At 49.3% G+C, this 19923-nt stretch overlaps 1 protein-coding gene across 2 annotated transcripts in view; it reads right to left on the minus strand.

Annotated features, from left to right (window-relative positions):
• Positions 1 to 19923, minus strand: part of ltk (leukocyte receptor tyrosine kinase) — a 372023-nt gene that overhangs the window by 12905 nt on the left and 339195 nt on the right. For both annotated transcript variants that reach the window (XM_086003657.1, XM_086003656.1), the window contains 6 exons: positions 17380 to 17509; positions 15407 to 15504; positions 15136 to 15228; positions 14673 to 14774; positions 4189 to 4323; positions 1288 to 1378 (listed from right to left, as the gene is read on the minus strand). In XM_086003657.1, coding sequence (XP_085859783.1) covers positions 1288 to 1378; positions 4189 to 4323; positions 14673 to 14774; positions 15136 to 15228; positions 15407 to 15504; positions 17380 to 17509 — 649 coding nt within the window. The remainder of the gene's footprint in view (positions 1 to 1287; positions 1379 to 4188; positions 4324 to 14672; positions 14775 to 15135; positions 15229 to 15406; positions 15505 to 17379; positions 17510 to 19923) is intronic.

Below are 19923 nucleotides of genomic sequence, written 5' to 3' on the forward strand. Positions count from 1 at the left end.
ATGCCCAGGGCCCCGAGAATTTTTAATCCGGCTTCTGTCTAAGACCCTCCCCTCAGCCCTGTAAGGTCGACTGACTTGTAACTCTCTGACCTGCAGATTATACAAACAACTGTAAACAGACACTGAGTCCTTGACGTCAGGGTGAGTTGCTGTCAGGTCTCCGGTCACTTGAGCCAATCTCCGACTGGATCGCGGACCCTTCCCCACTAAAAGACCCTCATGTTTCAGGCTCGGGCCCTCTTGTTCACTCCTTCTGTCCTTGGAAGCTGCTGGGCTTTATTTTCTCTTTGAGCCAACGGTTCTTTAGTTGCCCCCAATTGACTGCAATGGAACGAACATGAGGCGCTGCTTATGATGGGCGGCTGATCCGATGTCGCCCGTTTTGCGCCACCCCGAGACGGATTTCTAGGCCCCTATCTTTACTCTTCTCCAGCCAGGCAACAGGGTAAGAGTCTAACATTACGGGATGGATTTTGCCTGCTCTGGGGAGGCAGGTTTGGAGGCGGGACTGCCGGGAAAATGGCAGAATCTGGGGGCAGGTGCCCATCCCGCCCCAACCCACCTCTGTGCCATCTTCCCAGGCGGCGGGTACCCGACCCGCGCCAGGTCCCGTCACCTGGAGGCGGGAAGGGGATTACAGCCACTTAAGTGCCTGTTAACAGGCAGTTAAGAGAATTATCCCCATTTTGCCACCAGAGGCGCGGGCTTTCCGACGTCAGGAAACCCCGCCAGGGTCAGCGAGGCGAGCAGTGGGTCTGCAGGGGTTGGAGGGGTGCAAAAGTGCGCTGTGGAGGTGAGTGATGGGTGCAAGTGTGGAGAGGTAAGTATGTGAGGTGAGTGGAAAGTAATAGAAAATGTTTACTTAACTCTGTTTCTTCCTGCAGGCTTCAAAAGTTGGGGATGCGGAGAATCTCGCATCTCACCGGCAGAGATGACAAATGGCTGCTGCATTCTCCGATGCAACAACCATCTAATTTCTGCTCACGAAAGAGGTTTGATGAGTCTTGAATACAAGAACTCATCAAACAACAGAGAAGGTCAGTGTTTGACAGCTTCATGCGCTGACTTTCTCTGTAACCGGCTTCCCCTTAATTGGCCTGCTATGCCCGCTGGGGGGCGGTGTGGATGTGTGGATTCTCCCTGTGGGGGTAAAACTCTACGTTGACTTTAATCTGGAAAGGAACATCGAGCAGGGTGTATAACTGGCGGCCGATCTGCTTCCGCCTGCACTGCGCCCCGCCAATGTTGCATTTTACCCCCTATGTCTCTACATGTATAGCTCCGTACCTGTGTACAGTAGTTAATTCTTTCCAAAATAGTGGAGAAGTCTGGCCGGTGCTCAGGTCTGTGCTGCCAACACTGCGTCATAATACGATATCTGAAGGAAAGGAATCAGATAAATTCATCCAATGTCCATTTACTATCTTTTTAACAAAAATAATGCAAAAGAAAGAACTTGCATTTCTATAGCGCCTTTTCTGACCTCCGGACGTCCCAAAGCGCTTTACAGCCAATGAAGTACTTTTGAAGTGTAGTCACTGTTGTAATGTAGGGAAACACGATTGCCAAATTGTACACAGCAAGCTCCCACAAACAGCAATGAGGTAATGACCGGATAATCTGTTTTAGTGATGCTGGTTGGGATATAAATGCTGGCCACAACACCAGGGAGAGCTCCCCTCCTCTTCTTCAAATACTGCCATGGGATCTTTTACGCCCACCTGAGGGGGCAGACGGGGTCTTGGTTTTACGTCTCAGCTGAAAGACGGCACCGCCGACAGTGCAGTGCTCACTCAGTACTGCACTGGGAGTGTCAGCCTGGATTACGTGCTCAAGTCTCTGGAGTCCATTACCATCTGACTCAGAGGAGAGAGCATTCCACAGTGAGCCAAGGCTGACACTGTGTTTGTGGAATAGGTCTTTCTTCCCACTTTTCTGCTCTCCTCTCCTGTCTTTTGCTGTGGCATGTTTCTACGCTTGCTGCCAGCCTTGATACTTCACCCTAAGTCACCAGTTATCATCCGTGAATCTCAATAGTGAACGTGTGCAGGCTCATTACCTATGGAGATCATCATAACGAGGCCCTTCCCCACCCCCCACCCCCCACCCCCACGATGCCCACTCATACACGTTCCATAGAAGGTGACGGACAGTAATCAAAGGTAATCTTGGCTGAAATTCCTTGCTTTGACATTGAGTCCAATTGTAGCACCTCTAATGCTGGCCCTGGTGCGGTCAGGTGGGTAGAGTTAAAATCTCCCCCCATATTTTACTGTACGAGCAAATCTCCTGTGGCATTGCTCATAGTGAGTCAGAGGTGCTACGCCAACTAGATCACCAGCACTGGTGCTGGGATCTAGGAACACTGGGGACTCTGGCAGTAGCGGGGGGACCTCAGGATCTAGCTGTATTTGGAGGAGGCATCACAGAGTCTGCAAACACTAGAAGGGAGGGAGGAGTTGTGAGAACATTGGAGCAGGTCCTGGGATTAGGGACAACTTGGAATGAGAATGTGTGAGCAGTGAGAGGAGTTCCTGAGATCTGGGAGTGTGGGGAAAGGGGGTTGAATCTGGGGAGATGGTTCTACATGCAGCAAAATTGGGATGGTATAATGGAGCACAGGTGGTCGGGGGGCAGAGTCTGATAGTATTGGGTGGGTTTGCTGGAATCTGGCAGGTTTTGCGGGATCCAGGATAATGTGACCCAAACTGCTTCGGTCCATTGGGGCTATGAGGTGCCATCTTTTCCACAGTCCCATCTGTCAGTCACTTACCCAACCTGTCCATAGCCCCTTTGCTCCCTCAGTTATCCCCACCATCTTTCCCACATCACCAGCTGGTTACTGTCTTTACGTTTCTGCCTTCAAGCATTCAAGGGAAACTTTTATGCTTCTGTCACAAGCCACATTAGTGGATGGACAATCATGGGCTGGGGTGACAGAATTTCCTAACATGTGCTACTAGCATTGACCAGCATCTTAGAATGGCAATTTACCTTCCAGTCTTCCATCAGTGAGCTTGCTGCCTTACACAGTCTATAATAAACATAGATTTACATAATTAAAGTATTACTAATCCTGTATTTAGCAGCATTACTGATCACAGTGTTACTGATCATTGATATGTATTTAGTGCTGTTATTGATATGTATTTTGATATGGATCTTGCTGTGCACAAATTGCCTGCCGCGTTTCCTACGTTACAGTAGTGACTACACTTCAAGAGTACTTTAATAGCTTTAAAATGCTTTGGGACGTCCTGAGGTTGTGAAAGGCCTGATATAAATATGACTTCCTGCCGCCTGTATTTATGATGTTATTGGTCTGTATTCAGGAATATTGGCCCAGAAATTCGGGTCTCCACAGGTGAGTACGCACGGGGTACTCACCCGTAGTCCCAGTGGAAGTGCCGGTTTCCTGCATGCACTGCGCATGCGCGGGAAACCGGCACTTCCGTTCCCCTGAAAGAAGGGGTTCAGAGGTCGAATGCGTGCGCGGGAGAGGCTGCATGTGCGCATCGAACTTAAGTTTTTTTTCCAGGTTTTCCCAGGAGGGTAAGTCTCCAGAAGTTACTCATATAAAAAGCAGGTGTAAGGCCTGCTTTTTACAAGGTAAGTGGTGAATTAATTAAAATTAAAACATTTTTTCCACAGGTTTATTATTTTTAAATACTTTAAAGCAAGGTAAGTTTATTTTTAGCCCCGTTAGAAAATAAAATTATTTTTTTCAAAAATTTAAATTATTGTTTAAAATAGTTATTTCATGTAATTTATAGTTTATTTAAAAAGTGATGTTTTAAAAAAATGTATTTGAAGATTTAGTGATGTTTTTGGGCCCGTAGTATTTATAAGCTTTGACAGATCTTCCTGTCAAACTTATGAATGGGCATTCCCTGCTCCGATTGGCTCCCCATGGCCCACGTGATCCCAGGGGACGCATCGAACTAACTGCGCCCCTGGGATATGCAAGCACTGCGCGCCAGCAGTTGGAGCAGGCCCAGGATTGGAATTCCACGCGGGCCCACAGCTCAATGGCCAGCGCGCTAGGTAAGTGCAGGTCGGGGGCTTACACTCGCGGGAAGCCCCCGACCTGAATTTCTGGGCCAATTTTGATCCTGTATTTAACGGTGTTATTGGTCTTTATTTAGCAATATTACTAAGCATCTCCATCCTTCTCTCAGGAATACTTACACAGGCCCTGGACAGTTCTTGGGTGGGTCCATCCTTCCACCGCTTGTTACAAACTCCAAGACTTCCTGATTGCTCTTGCAGGGGTACGGCATATATCCGAGTGACAGAATCTCCCACAGCAACACACCAAATGACCTGCAGTAACATTTAAAAGAAAGAAAGAACTTGCATTTACATAGCCCCTTTCATGTCTTCAGGATGTTCCAAAGCATTTTACAACCAACGAATGTAAATTTGACGTGTAGTCACTGTTGTAATATAGGAAACACGGCAGACAAGCTCCCACAAACAGCAACGTGATAATGACCAGATAATCTGTTTTAGGTGTTGGTTGAGGGATAAATATTGACCAGGATACCAGGGAAACTCCCCTGCTTTTCTTCAAAATAGTGCCGCATGATCTTTTATGTCCACCTGAGAGAACAGATGAAGCCTCGGTTTAACATCTCATCCAAAAGACGGCACCTCCGGCAGTGTAGCACTCCCTCAGTACTGCACTGGGAGTGTCAGCCTAGATTTTGTGCTCAAGTCTCTGGAGTGGGACTTGAGCCCACAACTTTCTGACTTAGAGGCAAGAGTGCTGCCCACTGACCTGACATATAGCTCTAAACAGGCACCAACTCAATGTGGGTTTTGTTAATATTATATAAGCCCATTAGATACTTGACCAGCTACAGCTAAGGTTGGTTTGAGTCCCTGGGTCATTGTGTCACTAAAACGCTCCTATCAATATTGAAATGGAACACACTTAACCTGGGATTGGACTAGGATGTTCAGACTGAGCTGACATGCCTGTCTAACTGCTTCAGTCTTGCCATTTTACATGCCCATCCCCTGCCAACCAATCAGAGCTGCTACATTATAGAATAGGGAACCTGTAACTGAACCATACAGACCAAAGGTTTCCAGGTTCGATGGAGGGTCTTTGCTAGTTAACTGACCTCAGCTTAGATTACCAGCCATCCCATGGGCTCTCTGAGTGAGGTTGCTAATTTAATACTAATTGCAGTTTTGTGCTGTGGGTCTATGCTGACTAGGACCTGGACTGAGACTGGTCAAACTCCTTCCATATAGGATGCTCATGGCCAGCAGTAGAGGTACTGCAATTGACCGCTGCACCTCTGGATTAGGGAGGGGGACATCAGCCAGTGTTTCCACTCCTGGTTGCTATTCAGTGCATCCTGTCAGAAAAGGTGTGTCCATGGCATTGGGAAGGAATTGGGTTAGGCCTGGCTGTGATGACCCCACTGGTCGAATGGCCTACCGACGCTCGCCGCCTGTATTCACACATGAGGAATTAATGAACACTTGGGGCAAAGCATCAGAGGGCGGACAGCCTCCATGCAGCAGTGCCCTAGTAACAGTCAAAACCTTCTGGAGAGCAGGGGAGAAAGTTGGAAGGGGTGAGGCCTGGGACCATGTTTCTCTTCTGACTGAAGGCATTGAAAAAGGATAAGGAAATGAGCCTCAGAATGTATGGTTATCTCATCAGAGTGTCCCTGATTCAGGTAATACACAAGCTCCACCAGTGAGAAGCCACTCTATTTCTGGGAACGGTAGCGCAGTGGTAATGTCACTGGGCTAGTTATCCAGAAGCCTGGACTAATGATCCAGAGACGTGAATTCAAATCTCACCAGGGCAACTGGGGAATTTAAATTCAGTTAATTTAATAAATCTGGAATTAAAAAGCTAGTATCATTAATGGTAACCATAAAACTATTGGATTGTCATAAAAATCCATCTGATTCACTAATGTCCTTTAGGGAAGGAAATCTGCTGTCTTTACCTGGTCTGGCCTATATGTGACTCCAAACCCACAGCAATGTGGTTGACTCTTAACTGCCCTCTGAAATGGCCGAGCAAGTCACTCAGTTGTAACTAACCGCTACGAAAACAAAATAATATGAATGAAACTGGACGGACCACCCGGCATCGACCTCAGCACCGGCTACGGACATGGCAATGGCACACCCAGCCCAGTCAACCCTGCAAAGTCCTCTTTACCAACATCTGGGGACTTGTGCCGTAATTGAGAGAGCTGCCCCACAGACTGGGGAAGCTGTAACACAGAACTACATGCATGCTAAAAAGCGGAAGCAGCATGCTATAGACAGAGCTAAGCGATCCCACAATCAACGGATCAGATCAAAGCTCTGCAGTCCTGCCACATCCAGTCGTGAATGGTGGTGGACCATTAAACAACTAACGGGAGGAGGAGGCTCCAAGAATATCCCCATCCTCAATGATGGTGGAGCCCAGCACGTGAGTGCAAAAGACAAGCCTGAAGCATTTGCAACCAACTTCAGCCAGAAGTGCCGAGTGGATGATCCATATCGGCCTACTCCCGAGGTCCTCACCATCACAGGAGCCATTCTTCAGCCAATTCGATTCACTCTATGTGATATCAAGAAATGGCTGAGTGCACTGGATACAGCAAATGCTGTGGGCCCCGACAACATCCCAGCTATCGCGCTAAAGACTTGTGCTCCAGAACTAGCCGCGACTCTAGCCAAGCTGTTCCAGTACAGCTACAATACTGGCATCTATCCGACAACGTGGAAAACTGCCCAGATATGTCCTGTCCACAAAAAGCAGGTCAAATCCAACCTGGCCAATTACCGCCCCATCAGTCTACTCTCAATCATCAGCAAAGTGATGGAAGGTGTCATCGTCAGTGCTATCAAGTGGCACTTACTCAGCAATAACCTGCTCACTGATGCCCAGTTTGAGTTCCGTCAAGACCACTCGGCTCCCGACCTTATTACAGCCTTGGTCCAAACATGGACAAAGGAGCTGAATTCCAGAGGTGAGGTGAGAGTGACTGCCCTTGACATCAAGGCAGCATTTGACCGAGTCTGGCATCAAGGAGTCCTAGTAAAACTGAAGTCAATGGGAATCAGGGGGAAAATGCTCCACTGGCTGGAGTCATACCTAGCACAAAGGAAGATGGTTGTGGTGGTTGAAGGTCAATCATCACAGCCCCAGGACATCACTGCAGGAGTTCCTCAGGGCAGTGTCCTAGGCCCAACCATCTTCATCTGATTCATCAATGATCTTCCCTCCAACATAAGGTCAGAAATGGAGATGTTCGCTGAAGACTGCACAGTGTTCAGCGCCATTTGCAACGCCACAGATAATGAAGCAGTCCATGCCCACATGCAACAAGACCTGGACGACGTTCTGGCTTGATAAGTGGCAGGTAACATTTGTGCCACAGAAGTGCCAGGCAATGACTATCTCCAACAAGTGAGAGTCTAACCACCTCCCCTTGACATTCAATGGCATTACTATCGCCGAATCCCCCACTATCAACATCCTGGGGGGTCACCATTGACCAGAAACTTAACTGGACCAGCCACATAAATACTGTGGCTACAAGAACAGGTCAGAGGCTAGGTATTCTGCGGCGAGTGTCTCACCTCCTGACTCCCCAAAGCCTTTCCACCATCTACAAGTCACAAGTAAGGAGTGTGATGGAATACTCTCCACTTGCCTGGATGAGTGCAGCTCCAACAACACTCAAGAAGCTAGACACCATCCAGGACAAAGCAGCCTGCTTGATTGGCACCCCATCCACCACCTTAAACATTCACTTCCTCCACCACCGGCACACCATGGCTGCAGTGTGTACCATCTACAAGATGCACTGCAGCAACTCACCAAGGCTTCTTCGGCAGCACCTCCCAAACCCGCGACCTCTTCCAGCTAGAAGGACAAGGGCAGCAGGCGCATGGGAACACCACCAAGTTCCCCTCCAAGTCACACACCATCCTGACTTAGAAGTATATCGTCGATCCTTCATCGTCGCTGGGTCAAAATCCTGGAACTCCCTACCTAACAGCACTATAGGAGTACCTTCACCACACAGACTGCAGTGGTTAAAGAAGGCGGCTCACCACCACCTTCTCAAGGGCAACTAGGGATGGGCAATAAATGCTGGCATTGCCAGCGACGCCCTGATCCCATAAACGAATAAAAAAAAAAAAAAATATACAGAGGCATGTTTCAGGATGCTAGGCCTGGTGAAGCATCATTTTCCATTTCTGGCAATCAAAGTCAGCATGAACCACTTCCAGGTTAGGTATAGCAAGTTAGGTACAGAAGGGGCAATTTGAACTTAACCCATCCGTCAGAAAACTGATGAGATTGGGTGCAATGCTGGTTTTACACCCCATCTGATTTTACTAACCAGTGAAGTCAGTAGAAGAATGTCTTTGCAGGAGATCGAGGGGTCCAGTGAGATTAGGGGCAGAGGAGGCCGAGGCTTGGGCAGGCCCAAGGACTCCTTGAGGGGCCTGGGGTTGGGGGGGGGGCACTCCTGGCTCATAAAGTGTTTTAAAAGGAGCAGATCTTTAATCTTGACCTTGGCCAGTGATCCCGTGGGTTTCCTGCCCAGAGAGTTTGATTAAAAGTCCCCTCCCCGAATATCGACTGTGCTCTGACAATCTGCTGCCACCTCAGTATAGCATTTTCTGAGTTATCCACGTGACTCTTTACCAGCATCCCTGAATGAGATTGCTAATTTAGAGTGATTTATTGCTAAATTAGGGACACCTTTGAGCTGTCTTTTTTTAAATTCACTTATGGGATGTGGGCGTCACTGGCAAAGCCAGCATTTATTGCCCATCCTTCATTGCCCTTGAGAAGGTGGTGGTGAGCTGCCTTCTTGAACCGCTGCAGTCCATGAGGTATTTTCCTAGCGGTTTGATGCAGCTGAGTGGCTTGCTAGGCCATTTCAGAGGGCAGTTAAGAGTCAACCACATTGCTGTGGGTCTGGAGTCACATTTCGGCCAGACCAGGTAAGGATTGCAGATTTCCTTCCCTAAAGGACATGAGTCAACCAGATGGGTTTTTACGACAATCCGGTAGTTTCATGTCACCACTCATGTCTCCGGATCATTAGTCCAGACCTCTGGATAATAGCCCAGTAACATAACCACTATGCTACCGTTCCTGTAAACCTACTAACAACTGGTTTGAGACTGACCAAACTCATTTCACATTGAACCCTTACATCCAGCAAACAGCAGAGACTTTCAACCCATCATCTCTGGGCTGGATTTGAACACGATTGAAAGGCTAGTGTCTGACTGGCCAATGCTTCTCAATGTACCAACACCGTGACCACTTCCTGAAACATGCCTCTGTATATTCTAGTTTTTTGCCTCTCCCAGGACCCCAGCTATTCACAATATATATATAAATGATGATCTAGATGAGGGAACTAGATGTAATATCTCCAAGTTTGCAGACGACACAAAGCTGGGTGGGCGTGTGTGCTGTGAGGAGGATGCCGAGTGTGGTAAACCACTGTCATACCTGTCTGTGTCTGTATGTGTATTCCACTAGGTACAGGTCTGGACATGCCTCGGCTGACTCCTCCCACTATTCCAGGTATATAAGTGACTACCTCCCAGTCCCTTAGTATTCTGGACGGGTCGACCACTCGAGACAAGACCTTCATTCTTTAGTTAATAAAAGCCTGATTGTTACTCGCTCAACCTCAGTCTTTTGAGTAATTGATGGCGCATCAATTTTATTAACTAAATTTTTTATAATGGAGAAGATCCTCACACCAGCATGCCTGGACCTGGACAGTCGGGAAGCGGACGCTTCCACCAAGTTTGCTCACTGGCTCACGTGCTTCGAGACATTCCTGACTGCCTCCACTGCGGTCGAAACGGATGCGGACAAACTGTCTGTCCTGTTCTCCAAGGTGAACCACCGAGTGTACTCAGTCATCCGGGACGCGACCTCATACACAGCCGCCCTCCAGCTCCTCAAGACCCAGTACACGCGCCCTGTGAACGAAGTATACGCTAGGCACCTTCTGGGGAGTCGCAAGCAACAACCTGGGGAATCGACTGAGGAATACCTCCAAGCACTGTCCGTGCTTGGCCGGGCCTGTGGGTGTAAGGCGGTAACGCCCACTAAGTACACGGAGGAACTGATCCGGGATGCCTTCGTAGCGGGCCACAGGTCCAACTACACCCGACAGCGACTGCTGGAGCAGAGTGACCTCACCCTCGACAAAGCCTCCGACATCGCACTAACGCTGGACGCAGCCTTCCGGGGCATGGATGCCTACTCCTCTGCACCGTGGACGCCGCGGGGAACGACAACCTGGGACACGGTAGGACAGCCCCATAGCACCGTGCCACCCCAGCCACGGCCCAACTACCGCAGCAGTGTCCCAAAGCCAGACAGCAGTATCCCAAGGCCAGAAATGCTACTTCTGTGGCCAGGCCAAACACCCCAGAGCGCGCTGCCCGGCGAAGAATGCGACCTGCTCGGGCTGCGGGAAAAAGGGACACTACGCCAGCGTCTGCAAGGCCAAAGCCACCCCGAATGCCAGCAGCGCCGCGTGTGGGCCGTGCGAGCCGCCATCTTGGGCCACCCCAGCCATGTGCGAACCACCGCAGCAGCAGCCATCTTGGACGACTCCAGCCACATGGGAATCATGGACACCGCCATCTTGGACACCAGCCGGGACGCAGCAGACCGCCAACCCCCCCCCATCTGATACTCGCAGCAACACACCAACCCCTACGCTGGCCTCTGTGACGCTGGACCAAACGAGACCGCACCAGCTAGCTCGGTCCAAAATGGACGTTAAGGTAAACGGCCATGCAATAAACTGCCTTTTTGACTCCGGGAGCACAGAGAGCTTCATCCACCCCGACACGGTGCGGCGTTGCTCTCTCCCAGTCCTGCCTGTGCACCAGCGGATTTCTATGGCCTCCGAGTCCCAGTCAGCGGACATTGGCGGCTACTGCGTGGTGACACTAGTAGTAGACGGGACTGTGTTCAATAATTTTAAACTCCTGGTCCTGCCCGACCTCTGCGCTGCCGTTCTACTGGGGTTGGATTTCCAGTGGTCTCCGTCTTCCAAAGGGAGATGGACCGGATGGTCGATCAAAACGAGCTGCAGGCCACTTTCCCTTAGCTAGATAATGTGACCATCTGCGGCCATGACTTGCAGGACCATGACGCAAACCTCGAGAAATTCCTCCGCACCGCCCAACTCCTGAACCTGACATATAACAAGGAGAAGTGCATATTCCGCACAGACCGCCTCGCCATCCTTGGCTGTGTTGTAGAACACGGGGTCATCGGTCCCGACCCGGACCGGATGCGTCCCCTTATGGAACTCCCACTGCCCCACTGCCTAAAAGCTCTGAAGAGGTGCCTAGGGTTTTTTTCCTACTACGCTCAGTGGGTCCCCTACTATGCAGACAAAGCCCGTCCGCTGATCAAGTCCACCTCTTTTCCCGTGATGGCAGAGGCCCGCTTAGCCTTCCACCGTATCAAGGAAGACATTGCCAAAGCCACCGTGCACGCAGTGGACGAATCCATCCCCTTCCAGGTGGAAAGCGATGCGTCCGACTTCGCTCTGGCCGCCACCCTTAATCAGGCGGGGAGACCTGTGGCATTCTTCTCACGAACCCTCCAGGGCCCGGAGACCAGACACTCCGCGGTCGAGAAGGAGGCCCAGGCTATCGTGGAGGCTGTGCGTCATTGGAGGCACTACCTGGCCGGAAAACGATTTACCCTGCTCACTGACCAGCGTTCAGTTGCTTTTATGTTCAACAACAAGCAGAGGGGCAAAATCAAAAATGACAAGATCTTGAGGTGGAGAATCGAACTTTCCACCTACAATTACGAGATCTTGTACCGGCCTGGGAAGCTCAATGAACCCCCAGATGCCCTATCGCGTGGCACCTGCGCCAGCGCGCAGATCGATAGGCTGAGGGCCCTCCACAATGACCTCTGCCACCCGGGGGTCACCAGGTTCTTCCACTTCATCAAGGCCCGCAACCTGCCTTACTCCATCGAGGAGGTCAGGACCATGACCAAGAACTGCCAAGTCTGCGCTGAGTGCAAACCGCACTTTTATAGACCAGACAGAGCCCACCTGATAAAAGCCACTCGCCCTTTCGAACGCCTGAGCGTCGATTTCAAAGGGCCTCTCCCCTCCTCCGACCGCAATGTGTACTTCCTCAACATCATTGACGAGTACTCCCGGTTCCCGTTCGCTATCCCCTGCCCGGACATGACCAGTGCCACGGTCATTAAATCTCTGAACAGCCTCTTCACCCTGTTCGGTTTCCCCAGCTATATCCATAGCGACCGGGGCTCATCGTTTATGAGCGACGAACTCCGCCAGTACCTGCTCGCTAGGGGTATAGCCACAAGCAGGACCACCAGTTACAACCCCCGGGGGAACGGACAGGTGGAAAGAGAGAATGCAACTGTTTGGAAGGCCGCCCTACTAGCCTTAAAGTCTAGGGGCCTTCCGACCTCCCGCTGGTAGGAGGTGCTCCCCGATGCGCTCCACTCGATTCGGTCACTTCTCTGCACTGCCACCAATGCCACCCCTCACGAGAAAATGTTTGTCTTCCCAAGGAAGTCCACATCGGGGACATCGCTACCGCCATGGCTGACGTCCCCAGGGCCGGTACTACTGAGAAGACACGTGAGGGCCAATAAAACGGACCCCCTGGTCGAGAGGGTCGACCTCCTCCACGCCAACCCCCAGTACGCTTACATTGCGTACCCGGACGGGCGGGAGGACACAGTCTCCATACGAGACCTCGCACCCTCGGGGACCGCTGTAACCCACTACCCATTACCACCCCCCCCAACGACCCGATATCCAACCCCAGCAGCCGGCACGCCTGAGCCCGTCACCCACGAGGACTACACTCCAGGGCCCCAGCCTACACGGGACGCGACGCCGGAAGCTCCACCACCCCTGCCGTCGCCACGTCGATCACAGCGGCAGACAAGGCCTCCGGAGAGACTCCAATACACAAACTTTTAAATACACTTCACCCCGCCGGACTCATTTTTAAACAAGGGGTGAATGTGGTAAACCACTGTCATACCTGTCTGTGTCTGTATGTGTATTCCACTAGGTACAGGTCTGGACATGCCTCGGCTGACTCCTCCCACTATTCCAGGTATATAAGTGACTACCTCCCAGTCCCTTAGTATTCTGGACGGGTCGACCACTCGAGACAAGACCTTCATTCTTTAGTTAATAAAAGCCTGATTGTTACTCGCTCAACCTCAGTCTTTTGAGTAATTGATGGCGCATCACCGAGAAACTCCAGTATGATTTGGACAGGTTGGGTGATTGGGCAGAAGCATGGCAGATGCAGTATAATGTGGATAAATGCGAGGTTATCCACTTTGGTGGCAAAAACAGGAAGGTAGATTATTATCTGAACGGCAATAGATTGGGAGAAGGGGAAGTGCAACGAGACCTGGGTGTCCTTGTGCACCAGTCGCTGAAGGTACGCATGCAGGTGCAGCAGGCGGTTAAGAAGGCAAATGGTATGTTGGCCTTCGTAGCAAGAGGGTTCGAGTACAAGAACAAGGATGTCTTGCTGCAGTTGTACAGGGCCTTGGTGAGACCACACCTTGAGTAAAGTGTGCAGTTTTGGTCGCCTTATCTGAGGAAGGATGTTCTTGCCATGGAGGGAGTGCAGCGAAGATTCACCAGACTGATACCTGGGATGGCAGGAATGACGTATGAGGAGAGATTGGGTTGATTGAGCTTATACTCGCTGGAGCTTAGAAGAATGAGAGGGGATCTCATTAAAACTTATAAAATTCTAACAGGACTGGACAGATTGGATGCAGGAAGGATGTTCCCAATGGCCGGGGAGTCCAGAACCAGGGGTTACAGTCTAAGGAAAGGGGGTAAGCCATTTAGGACAGAGATGAGGAGGAATTTTTTCACCCAGAGAGTGGTGAACCTGTGGAATTCTCTGCCACAGAGGGCAGTGGAGGCCAATTCATTAAATATATTCAAGAAGGAGTTGGATATATTTCTTAAGGCTAAAGGGATCAAGGGATATGGGGAGAAGGCAGGGACAGGGTACTGAATTTGGATGATCAGCCATGATCTCATTGAATGGCGGAGCAGGCTCAAGGGGCTGAATGGCCCTTAAATCAGAGGGCTACAGGCTGGAGCATACCTGGCACACAGCTAGCCTGGCTATTACCGAGCTAAAGAATCCCCAGTCACTGACCTGCACCCTGAGATTGACAAGCAGTTACAATTGCCCTCTGATTGACCTCAGTGGGTTGTGAGTAGCTACAGGGACCTAGATTGTCCATTTTATGGAGAAAAACCTCAATGGCATCTGCTTGCCTCTGTTTCCAGCTGAGGTGATTTCGGTGTTTCTGAGCATAGCCAGATTCAGCTCTGTTGTTCACCACAAGTTGGCGCTGGCACCTCCTTATAATGAGAGAGGCGTGCTACCCGCGCTGTTTATTGGCTGCGCGCCTGTTTTGGTAGATCAGGAAATTGGGCATCTCTGACTCCACTTGAAGTTAGCCTGCACCTCTTGAAGGATGCCAGATCGCCAGAGGGCAAGGCCACATACTAGCTCTGCTGCAGCGGACTCAGATGCTGATTTCGAGGGCCCATTCTACCATGAGCCTGTTGTATTATAAGAGTCTGTCGTATTACCATGTGTCTGTCTTTGATGTGAAGATGCCTTCAAGGAAAGCTTCTGGAGGCATCCACTTGACTGGCAGCATGGCACGTCCACCTTTCCTGTAGTAGCTTGCCCTGGACACAGAAACACATTAGGATTAGGATCAGGCAACAAAACCAGGTCTAGGAAATCAGCTGAGCTTTGGGAGATCACTTCATGCCATCGATGCAGAAAGTCACAATGTGTTGTCACGTGCCTATGTGGAGTGGTTGCTTATTGGGTGTGTTGACGCAAAGGCAAACGGCACAATGATCTTGTGCCCAACAATGGGCTGGCAACAATGGGATGGCAATCATCATACTGTGACATCAAAGCGTAGGTTTGAGTTTAGCAAATAGTATTTAAAGGGTTGAGCTGGTCTGGTGATGAACTTGAATGTCGCATTAACTTCAGCTCAGCTCTAACACAAGACACAATCAAAGATTTATGATGTACCTATAAATATCTCGAGCCATCCCAAAGTCTCCAATTTTGGCTGCTCGCCTGGGTCCAGTGCAGGTTAATAAACAGTTTCTCGCTGCAATGTCCCTGAGAAGATCAAACCATGAAACAGAGTATATATAAACCAACATATCATAAACAACAGCAATAACAATGGGTATAACTACAGCAGTAACAATGGGTATAATTTTTTTTTTTTTAAAACTCATAAAACCATTTTCTTCAACCTAAAATAAAGTTCTATTTGCTGAAACTCATTACGAACCTGTGAATGAAATGATTGTCTTCCAGGTATTTGCAGCCACAAGCTATATCCTTGGCCATGTTCAAGAGGTCCAGCATTGTTAATGTAGATGTCTGTGTCTGAAATAGAGAAACAAATAGTGCTGGTGTGAGATGGTTCACTCCGTTTAATTGGTCTAAACATGAGAAATATTCAAAGGCCTCCTAGCAATTTCAGGTCAGTCATGGACACCCATTGAATCTATATGAATTATTCTGCAGCAACACCAGTGACCAGGAAATACTGTAGGTTATTTAACTTGGACTGTGATCATAGGATCGGAGGATACGATGGTGTAATGATTTGGTGTGTACTTGTATACCAAACTGGATTTCTTAATTTATTGGATTTCTAGAGGAATAGAAACGAAAGGCAGAGAAGTTATGTTACCCTGGGTTAGACCACACTTAGAACACATATCACAAAAAGGATAAAGAGGCACTGGAGGAGGGGTGGGTGCCTAATTAACATGCCAAAGTCACGATGCCTGAGCTGTTGGATTCCCGGCAGTTGAACCGAAGTGGGAGCTCCCTAAGGTAAGTGCCTCTTTCACCATTCCAGGAGGCCTGCCCCCCAAGCACCTCCCTCAAGGAAACCATCAGCCTTCCTCAGCCCCGATCACCAGCCTCCCCAAAGCCCCGATTGCCGAACTCCACACCCCACTCCCGATTACTGACCCCCCCCCCGATTACTGACCCCCCCACTCCCGATTACTGACCCCCCCCACTCCCGATTACTGTAATTCTCCCCCCACTCCCGTTCACCGATGTCCCTCCACCGATCGCCAACCTCCCCCCACTCTAGAGTGCCGACCGGAGCGTCCTTCCCAGTGCCGGGAACACCGGCCAGGCTGCGGAGCTACAAGATGTTAATGAGGTCCTGCCATTAAAATCGGCAGGAGCTCTGGGCCCCGGCATTGCTGGGTTCTTCGAAACATGTTCCTCTCCCGGAGCCTCCCCATTAATATCAGGGCCGGAAAGTCTGAAACATCCCGTCTTGAGAATCACCATCAAACTGTTATCACATAAATAGATTTTAATAAAGCGACCTTTATATTTGTTAAGGGAATCAAGAATGAGGGGCATAATCTTAAAATTAGAGCTAGGTTGTTCAGGAGTGAAATCAGGGAGCACCTTTTCCACACAAAGGGTAGTAGAAATCTGGAACTCTCCCCCCAAAATGCTGTGGATGCTGGGACAATTGGAGCTTTCAAGACTGAGAGTGAGGGATGTTTAGTTTGGTAAGGGTATTATGGAATATGGAGCTATGGCAGGTAAATGAAGTTGAGGTACAGATCAGGTATGAGCTAATTGAATGGTGGAGCAGGTTCTCAAGGGGCTGAATGGCCTACTCCTGTTCCTATGGACATCTTATGCACTGCCTGCTGAGCATTCATGGAGAACCTGTTTGATCTTAACATGCTAGCTTATTTCAAGATAGAAAGTAGTTGGCTTGTAGGCTTTAATGGAGTGTGCCCCACGAGGGGCAGTTGATTCACTGTGTGCATATATTAACTGCCTATTATTTTTTATTTGTTTGTGGGATGTGGGCATCGCAGGCATTTTTTGCCCATCCCTAATTGCTTGAGAAGGTGGTGGTGAGCCGCCTTTTTGAACTGCTGCAGTCCGTGTGGTGAAGATACTCCCACTGTGCTGTTAGGGAGTTCCAGGATTTTGACCCAGCGACGATGAAGGATCGGTGATATATTTCCAAGTCAGGATGGTTTGTGACTTGGAGGGGAACATGCAGGTGATGGTGTTCTCAAGTGCCTGCTGCCTTTGTCCTTCTAGGTGGTAGAGGTTGTGGGTTTGGGAGGTGCTGCCGAAGAAAGTGCCTATGTTGTGTCTGTCTATCTGTTATTTAAGTCTGGACCTAATCTGGCCCCTGCTTCTTGGCTATGCTACGTTGTGGGGCACCACACGAGAAATGTTACAAATGTTCACTTTTGTGCTTACAGCTTTTGGCCTGTTTTCTCTGAGAAAAGTCTTCATGTCTCCTCCAGTCATGAGCTCTAGAAGGATAAATCGAGGCAGTGCTTGGAGACTCACACCGATACATCGGACAATGTTCTGGTGGTTAAACTTGCTGTTAAAAAAAAACAACAGGGAAAAAAATATATCGTCAAAATACAAAGAGTGCTGAATAGTAAAGAAACACCAATAGATTAATGGCGATAAGCAAAATATTTAACATAGTTGGCATCTTGGAATAATGGGAGGAAAGAATTGCACCTTCATTGGACTTTTTACTCAAATTGAACTTATTATTTTTGTATGGATTGTTTCAGTAGAAAATGTAGATGGGCTCCTTACAACCCTTCTGTTTAACAACCCCCTGCTACAACAGTTTCCAGTGGCAGGAGGGTCTGTAACTGGAGGACACAGGTTTAAACTAATTGGCAAAAGAACCAGGGGAGATGAGGCGACAGTTTTTACGCAGCGAGTTGTTGTGATCTGGAATGCACTGCCTGAAAGGGCGGTGGAAGCAGATTTAATAGTAACTCTCAAAAGGGAATTGGATAAATACTTGAAAAGAAAAAATTTGCAGGGCTCTGGGAAAACAGCAGGGTTACTGGGAAAGAGCGGGGGAGTGGGACTAATTGGATAGCTCTTTCAAAGAGCCGGCACAGGCATGTTGGGCCGAATGGCCTCCTTCTGTGCTGTAAGATTCTATGGGGGAAAAATTCAGTTGTTTGCGCCTCCCATTAGCACCTTAAGAGGGCGCTAATGGGGCGCAAAGCAACTAGTGCCCGGGCGCAGCGATGTTTGCGCCACTCACGAAATTAACTAGACATTTTGCGGCGGCGCTAAACACTACCGCCACGATCTCCAGCGTTGGAAGATCATGACGTCAGTTGAGTGTACAACGCCCCGGTCATGCCCGGACCGGATATTGAGTGGCGCCCCCTGCCTTACCGCCTGCCGCTAGCAACGACAGGTTGAGGGGAGCGTTTTGCAGTCAGGAAGGGACTGGGGGAGTGCTATTTAAAGGTGACCGCTTCCTGCCTTTTTTTGTTGGTGACATTTTTGCACCACGCATTCTGAGAGAGACTTCTGGAGAGATTCAACACTGTGTGAAGGAGTCTTGGGTACTGAGCAGTACTTTGCATGTTCATTTTGATTTGCCCTTCCTTGTATCGATTTAGAAGAGACTGTGGGGGCTGCACTCTGAGCTCTTTCCCTGGGTCTCTCCATTGTTCTTTCCAGCAGATTTGATGCACAGGTCTCTCCAGGCCGAGATTCAAGGCTGCAATGAGCAGGTGTGGATGGAGAGCAAGATCAACCCTCCCCTTTAAGAACTGGATGGTGCCAGTGTGTCTGTGTTCCATTGCTGACTGACATCACATGAGCTTCGCCAGCGCTCTGAGGTAGCGCCTCGCTCCTCGGCCTTTACGCCTTAAGAGTGGTGTGTAGCGCCTGATTTAGCGCTCCAATCAACTCCAGGGGCGATAAAAGCCAAGTTTGCAGTTAGAGGCAATAATTAGCGCCAGGCGCTAAACTTTGCGCACGGCCGATAATCGCGCCCCAAACGGGGCGATATTGAATTTTTCCCCCTATGATTCTAGTTCTTGAGGAATGCTGAGTTTTGGAAATGAAACAGCAAGTTGGGTTTGCAGGAGGATATGCTTTACTTAATAAAAAAAAAATCTATACTGACCCTCTCACTCAGAATTATAATAGGCTCCATGTTACCAAATCAGGTGTCAAAAATGGAAATGTTCTGTGAGAGGATACTCCCAAAAAATTATCCACCTGCCTTTAGCATTCACCACTACTGCTATCTGTGCTTTTGTGTAATACAATAGAGGTGAGGGAATGTTGGGTATACCTGAAACGTAGGCTATGATAAGCCCGTGTCCCATTGCACTCTTAGCCTAACTCTTTATCTTCACATGTCATAGGTCTATATTAAGAACTGCTTTTGAGCACTCAGCTTTTTTGAAGCTGTAGCTCAGCTTCTGTTGATTTTCTTTGTCGGCATGTATAACTCTGCAGTACTGCTATTCACAGATGAAGAATACTGGTCCACAATGTTGATTATGAGCAGTAATGAGCAGCAATTCGGGACCCTTAAAATCTGGACTGGAATATTTTTTAATGCCGTCACCGTATCATCTAGACTGACCATGTTTATTGCCAGTGCCTTGTCCTTTATCTCCAAACTATTCATATTTACCGCAATTGAGGATGGATTACCCTCCAGTAGACTGCTTGGGTGAGTGTTTCCCTTAATCTCACTGTCTTGCACAAGTTAGCAGAGGACTGTGCTGTATTACGGTACTGTAGCACGGTGGCATAGTGGTTAGCACTGTTGCCTCACAGCGCCAGGGACCCGGGTTCAAATCCGGCCTCGGGTGACTGTCTGTGTGGAGTTTGCACATTCTCCCTGTGTTTGCGTGGGTTTCCTCCGGGTGCTCCGGTTTCCTCCCACAGTCCAAAGATGTGCGGGTTGGGTTAGGTTGATTGGCCATGATAAAAATTGACCCTTAGTGTTAGGGG

The sequence above is a fragment of the Somniosus microcephalus genome, chromosome 12, assembly GCF_052327205.1.
Source record: "Somniosus microcephalus isolate GS21.2 chromosome 12, FLI_Smic_1.0, whole genome shotgun sequence".
NCBI lineage: Eukaryota > Metazoa > Chordata > Chondrichthyes > Squaliformes > Somniosidae > Somniosus > Somniosus microcephalus.